Source organism: Sinocyclocheilus rhinocerous, unplaced genomic scaffold, assembly GCF_001515625.1.
Source record: "Sinocyclocheilus rhinocerous isolate Xijiao unplaced genomic scaffold, SAMN03320098_v1.1 scaffold8020, whole genome shotgun sequence".
NCBI classification, from domain to species: Eukaryota; Metazoa; Chordata; class Actinopteri; order Cypriniformes; family Cyprinidae; genus Sinocyclocheilus; species Sinocyclocheilus rhinocerous.
Window position 1 is genome coordinate 38,957 of NW_015651554.1, and position 7,331 is coordinate 46,287.

Below are 7,331 nucleotides of genomic sequence, written 5' to 3' on the forward strand. Positions count from 1 at the left end.
ATTGGCTCACTGACGCTGATGAGATTAACCCCTTAGGTATCAAAATTTGGTACCGAACGACGAGACGTTTTTCGATACTCGATGGTATCGAGGCAATTCGGTCGGTGCCTAAAAAGTATCGAACTCGATACCCAGCCCTAAATGCTCCTGAGCTAAATTTCAACTGTCCCAGATAAGCGTATGAATACTTATGCAATTGAATCATTTAAGTTTTTTAATTTTTAATAAATTTGCAAAGATGTTAAAAACCTGTTTTTTGCTTTACTATTATGGTGTATGGAGTGTAGATTGATGTGGGAAAAAAGTAATTTAAAGCAGTTTAACATAAGGCAGCAACATAACAAAATGTGAAAAAAATGAAGGGGTATGAATACTTTCGCAAGGCACTGTATCAGAAGATGACCAAAACTGGGGACATTCACATTACCTAACACTACAGGGAGTGAACTGATACACACGTAGCTTAAAATAACCTACAATAAGAAGTATGGCACAGCTTTAAACTCTGAAGTGACTAATTAGATGATTCTTTCTGCTGACAAAGATGTCAGATCATTCCAAGTTATCAAGGATATAATTAATTTATCTCAAATAAAGTAAATGAAATATATATAAAAAATGTAGCCCTCAAAGATCAGATACCAGAGGATTTTTCCTCTTCTTCAACCCAAGCATCTTATGTAGCGTTCTACTTTGCTCAGTTTTACAGTAAAATCTTGAGAGTATTAAACAGAGCAAAAAACCCAAACCATTCAACATAGCGTTTAATCTGACTGCCTTTGAGGTACAAATTCAGAAAAAAAAAACAGATTAAATTCATATTTGCAATACATACTCTGCATTAGATAACTCTTTGTTAGTCAAACATTGTGCCAATGAGCAGAGAAAGAAAAAGCTTGTTCAATTAATTATTTTATTTTATAAATGTGTTTGAAGGTTAAATTGTTTCCAAGACGACCAGAAATTTGCATAGCACCAATGTGCATGTCAACCATGTATGAGCATCTTCTAGCTCTCTGAAATGGTCACTAATCTCTAAATTCCAAGGGTTTATGGAGAGATTTTGCAGCAGTGACACAGATGGCATTATGTATAAATCTTACATACAGTACATAAAGCACTTCAGTGAGGCCTTCAGAGTTAGTAAAACCTCATTCATGTGATTTTACATTATCACAAGAAAAAAAAACTGATGTGATCTTTATGGTATCTTTAAAATCAAATCAGCAGACCCACATTTTGAAATTTTCTATGAACAGTAAACTGATAAAAAGCACAGTCAGCCACTGCAAGGTAGAATTCATGTACCAGGTGTTGCCTTTTGCAATACTGTTAGAACATAATTAAACTATGTATATAAAAAAAATTGTCAAATGTAAATATTATATAACATTTAATTTGTAATATTAGAAAGATAGAAGGATCTCAACTTGTAGACATAACATGCACATGTATCATTCTGATAAACTAGCTCTTTGGTGTGGTCAAGGTTAGAGGTGGAGGGTTTTTTTCTACCTGGTTTGTGCACATCATGACAAAGATGAATTTAAAATAGACAAACACATAGCATTTTATACAGTATACAAGTATGGCAAAGACACATGACAGTAACCACGGTACAAATGAGCATCAAAATATTTATCTTTTAGGAGGCCCATTTGTAACCAAAGCAAAATTAAAAGAGTAATAGTGACAAACCAGACTGATGAAAACTCTTTCAGGTTGCAAGTTTTGCAACATCATAATCACAGTAAATCATGGTGAAAAGTAATTATCTGTGCAAGTTTATTACTTGATATCTACTATTTAATGGGAGATAAACGATACGAAATGCACCTAAGATCAGTTGTATGGCAACTAAAAAGAAAAAAGAAAAACCGTAGCACAACAATAGATGATTGTATGCATTTTCTGCTGCACAGAGGGACATGACGCTTGAACATTTAAAAAATACCTGAACATTTACGCATCTATGCAAACCCAGGAGTTCTTGCAACATCTTGCAACCCATACATTTACAAAATTATTTTACTATTATCGTAAGAACATTGTTAAACAATTTCACATTTTGTCATTAATAAAATAAAGTTTTGACTTCAGCTAAGTTTTCTCAAATTGATTACAACCAGCCTAATGACTCTGTGTTTTGGGGGACCAACTACACCCCGCAATTTTGTGCCCCATTACGTTATACACAAAAATGCCTAGATCAGACCCGTCTAACAGTCTAGACAAGAACAGGATCTTTTCAATAACTAGATAATTTTGTCTTAAAGGAACTTAAATCTGAATTAAAGACAAACTTAAAACAGGAACAACAACCTTTTCATATGACATCCATAAATTCATCAGTTTAATCATTACTACTTTAGTCAGGAGTGCATTTTCTGATGATGCCGGGTGAGATGGTATCTTCGAGTAAAGCTTTTTCCACACTGAGTGCAGGGGAAAAGTTTGGTGCCATTATGAAGCTGTTGGTGAGCTTTGAGACTTTGTGGCCGACTAAAGCTTTTTCCACAATCTGGGCACTGGCATGGGCGAACGCCTGAATGCTTCTGCTCATGCCTCCTCAAATCTCCCGACTGCCTAAAGCTTTCGCCACACTCTGAACACAGGAAAGGTTTTTCACCCGTGTGTGTGCGGAGGTGCACATTCAGTTGTCCGGAGTGGACAAAACTCTTGCCGCACTGCTGACATGTGTAAGGCTTTTCTCCTGTGTGGATGCGCTGGTGTTGCTTGAGGCTATTAAACCAACTGAATGCCTTTCCGCAATCTGGGCACAGATACACCTTCTCTCCCTGCTTGAAGCAGCTGTGGTTCTTGAAGCCCTTGATTGTGCTAAAGCTCTTGCAGCACTGGCTGCAGTTGTGAGGCTTTTCAACAGACAAAACACCCCCTTCTTGGAAACTCAGATATTTTACACTCATTTCTGGATGGTGACGGCGGATGTGTTTGTAAAGATAGCGCTCATCGGTGAAAGAGAAGGGGCAGTATGTGCAGGGAAAGATGCTGGCATCAACAAGGGTTGAGCTCTGGCGGTGGGATTTGCGGCGTGAGTGGCTCTGCTGGTGGCGCTTCAAGCCAGAAGACTGGGTAAAGGACTTGAGGCACAGCGTGCAGCAGTAGGGCTTCTCCTTGGAGTGGATGGTGCGCTCATGACGACGAAGGTTACACATACGGTTGAAGTAAAGGTTGCAGTGGGAGCAACAGTAAGATCCGTCTCCCTGCTGAATGCACTCATGGGCTTTGAGAAGATCAAAATTATTGAATGCTTTCAGGCACTCACCGCAGACATGCTGAGAAGCTGGTGCTTCATGTGGTTCCTCTATCTTATTATTATCTTGTACTGCACATTGGTGAGTTTTCAGTGTCTCCAAATCAGAGAACGTTTGCTCACACTCTGTGCAGATAGGTAAATTCTTCTGCACTTCATCCTCAGCTGCATACTTGTTTTTAGGTGGTCGCCCCCTTGGTCGTCCAACAGGCACTTTTTTAGGGCGACTCCTGCCTCTTAAAGTGTTCTTCACAGGCCTCCTCCCTCGAGTAGAAGGTTCATAGGTTGGGTCATGCTTGTCAGAATTTTTCTCTGTATCACCCTCAGTCCCTGCTGTTAGCGAGCCGCTCTCAACTAACCTAAGATACTCTCCATGGTGATGCCGTTTCAGATGTTGATACAAATTGAATTTGGCCACAAAAGAGAAGGAGCACTTCGTGCAAGGGTATATATCAGAAGGTCTGTCAGCATCTTTCTCTCTCTTTTCCTCCCCCTGGTGGGTTTGTTGGTGTCTTTTCAGCCCTGTTGCCTGACTAAAGCACTTCCTACAATGGCTGCAGCAATAAGGCTTCTCTTTGGAGTGAATAGTGCGCTGATGTCTCTTCAGATGACAAGATCTCAAAAAGTTACGGCCACATTCACATTTATTCATTTCACCGGAGACCTCAGTAACACAGTTTGTCTGGTCACTCAAACCATTACTGCATGCATCAGACAAATCAGCGCAGTCTGACTTTTCTGAGTGATGGATGGGTTGTCCATTTAGGGTTGAAATTTGACTCTGACAGCTTTCTATCATTGGCTGCATATGGGTTGAAGGAGCTGCATCAGAGGCCAGAAGGCACTGGTCTATGTTTACAGACTCAAGCGGCTGTGTCTGCATAAAGTGTGCATACTCATTGGGATGCGAGCGCTTCACATGAGCACGCAGATAAAAAATGGTTGGGAAGGAGTAATGGCAATAAGGACACAGACAGTCCTGACTTGCCTGTTCTTCAGTTGTTCCTGAAAAAAAGAAATCAATTTACTGGAAAGCCATTAGGCCATGACAGATATCAACAGAAAATGCATAACATTCTCTGTATTTAGCTATCCCTACAAAATAATACTGAATTATGCAGACGATGCCAGCATTTCCCGCTAGCATTTTTTTTTTTTAAATCGCATTTTAAATCGCAAATCACAAAAAGAAATACTGATGTGCCAAACCATCGGAACCGAACTGTTTTTTTCTTTTTTCAAAATACCTTCTTTTGTGTTCCACAGAAGAATGAAATGCAAACAAGTCTGAAAACAGCTAACACAATAAACAGACAGAACGGAGATGGAGAAAGAAGGCAGAGCAGCTGCCTGTCCCTGACTATACCTCAAAAACCAGTGAAAGAGGAAAAAGGTGCTTCTCTCTGCTAAACCTGCCTTCCTTAGTTACTGCTGTAAACTCTCTCATGTTTTCCTAGTAGTGTCATTTTAGCTACTATCAGACAGTGTGAAGCAATTGGATTACATCAGGAATTATAAAATAATATCTGACTAAGCCGGGGTTTCCCCTCACGCTAGGCCGCTGTGTTTTTCGCTGTGAAAGCGAAACTACTTTGTTTGGTCTTCCAAAAGAGGACACGACTACAAATCAGTGGTTAAGTTGCATTTACAACACTGTTCCAGAACAGTTTAACCCAAATATCCAGATGTGTGCAGCACATTTTATGGAGGACTGTTTACTGATCCTGGCAGAGTAACGTTAGACTAAAATGCCGGCAGTTCTGACTCACGTAAGTACGTTTTCGACCGGTGAGCTTTGTAAAAATCGACGCGTTTCAAAAAGGTGGGGCATAGTGGAGAAACAATAATGTACAGTATGTGGAAAATAATGTGTTTTTTTAACTTTAAACCGCATTAACACATTTCATTACACCAAATACACCAAATAATGTTCTTTTTAGCAGCATCATATGACCCCTTTAAAGAAACATTCAGTCAGATAATGCCACAGCATGAATATAAAAGAAACTTCTATTTGACAATATGGAACAAAGATGCCACAGAGGTGGTAAAAATCCAAGATGTAGTTACCTAGAGAAATGCATTTTTTATCCCAGATCTTATCCCAGATGATGCCAAGTCCTTGAGCATATTCCTCAGCATACCAAACTCGAAATTCCTGCCCTGGGCTAATAGGGCGACAACAACGAAACAGAATACGTCCATTTTGCTGGAATGCAACAAGATTCTGCTCCGTCTCACTCCTTGAGCACACCACAAACCTAAAGACACAAGATTGAGAAAAATATCAAACAAATGGGTAAACTACAACGCACAACAAAAGCAAACAGAAAAAGTGCTTACTTCATCCAGTTAGAGTGAGTGTCCCTTTCTGCATCTATGTAAGTATATTGTTTATTGCCTCTGTAAATCTAGAGAGAAAATGGCATTAATATTTGTATAGCCAAATGCTTATATTGAAATTGCAATTACAACTCTAACAAATAATAAACCAGCAAAGCTGACACTCACTACCCAAGAGAAGGCACTATCCAATGCCTTTTCCTGAGAGGTCACCTCTCCATCAAAAGGTCCAAAATGCATCCCCACAGGCACAGTCTCGCCTTGGTTGAAAACCCCAAGTCCTGCATTAGAGATGCTCGATCGACCTATAACCAAGCCTTGTGGCAGTGTCAGCAGAGCTCTCTGAGGAATGCCCATAGCTGTTGGCGAGTCACATGTGAATAATGGTGGACCATGAACCTCACACTGGTCAATGAAGTGCTGGTGACACATCTCACAATCTGCCAAAAAACCGAAGAGTAAGACAAGGAGAGGGTATTGCAGACACAGAAAGTGTAAAACATACAAATGAAAGAGCGAAAGGAAAGACATTTAAATTATGCTAGGAGTAATTATCTGCATATTTAAATATTTGCATATGTAAGTTTGTATATGTTAATTACTCACAGAAATGTTGGTCATTAAACATGCTATCCCCCTGTCCCTCCATCATCACAACAGAAGAACAATTAGTAACAGAGTCTTGTATCTCTAAATTCTGCTCATCGCTTGGTGGAAAATCTGTCAGAAACGTTTGAAAATAGAGTAACGTTAGATTCACAGGATGTTGTTGTTTTATTAACATGATAAAGTGCCAACATTACAAAACAAAAATGTCATCACTTGAAGACAAGTTATGGTGTAATATATTTTGTTAGACCTACACCTCACTTAGGAAAAGAAAATAATACAGCTAAATTAAGATGTAAAGTTTTAATAAAACAGCAGAATAACCATGCATTCCTGGCACTGGCAAAAATTGAAAGTAACGTTAACAGTATATTTGCTGTCGTGACACATTCTGGTGACCTTGTTTTAAATGTTAAAACAGCAGTAAAATAATGGCATATATTCACGAAAATCATTAATCGTTCTTTGTTTAAAACATACATATAAAACCATTCAGACAAATAACCAAGAGATATGCAATTAATGTGTATATGTCGATTTGAGCAGTCTAAAGCTAGCATGGTAGGTCTGTACATAGTTGGCCTAACTACTTCGATTTAATATACAACAACACCCACCCGGACTGTCCGACATTGTTTCACTAAATGCAGTAAGTCGCACCTTTTGCTCCTTAACACTGTACGCACATTCGGACACGCGGGTTATTATGCAGTCCTGTTGGACGTTCAAGCTTACTAACTAGATAGCGAACAAGAACCCAACTCAGCGCTTCCCGAAACAGGAAGTTGTAATACGTCGGCGTCTTCTTCTTCTTCTTCTTTTGGAGTTTTATGGCGGTTGGCAAACAAACGATAGGTGCATTCCCGCCACCTACTGGTCTGGAGTGTGGACCATTGGTGGAATAGGAAGAACCAGAGCCAGAGCTGTAGAGAGGGAGGCTGCGTCCGAAACCGCCTACTCAATGAGTAGGTACTTAATTTCAATAAGTACTTACTTAACGAGCGCTAAAAGAGTATGCACTCTACAGCCAAATCTCGTTAAGTATGAATGAGAGCCGGACTTCATCCGCCATGTTGACGTTATCATGTGATCTACGACGTTACAA

General features: G+C 39.5%; 1 protein-coding gene across 3 annotated transcripts; it reads right to left on the minus strand.

Annotated features, from left to right (window-relative positions):
- Window positions 1-755: 755 nt before the first annotated feature.
- Window positions 756-7,015, minus strand: LOC107713071 (histone-lysine N-methyltransferase PRDM9-like). 3 transcript variants are annotated; one of them, XM_016518492.1, is made up of 6 exons: window positions 6,844-7,015; window positions 6,224-6,337; window positions 5,786-6,057; window positions 5,618-5,685; window positions 5,344-5,535; window positions 756-4,275 (listed from the first exon to the last, which is right to left on the minus strand). In XM_016518492.1, exons 1-6 carry the CDS (start codon window positions 6,857-6,859, stop codon window positions 2,373-2,375), a joined length of 2,565 nt encoding a protein of 854 aa, XP_016373978.1. In that variant the 5' UTR covers window positions 6,860-7,015; the 3' UTR covers window positions 756-2,372. The 3 variants fall into 3 exon arrangements, with proteins under 3 accessions (XP_016373978.1, XP_016373979.1, XP_016373977.1); XM_016518493.1 differs by having other exon boundaries at window positions 757-4,279; window positions 5,345-5,535; window positions 6,887-7,015; XM_016518491.1 differs by having other exon boundaries at window positions 757-4,279; window positions 5,345-5,535.
- Between the last annotated feature and the right edge of the window lie 316 nt (window positions 7,016-7,331).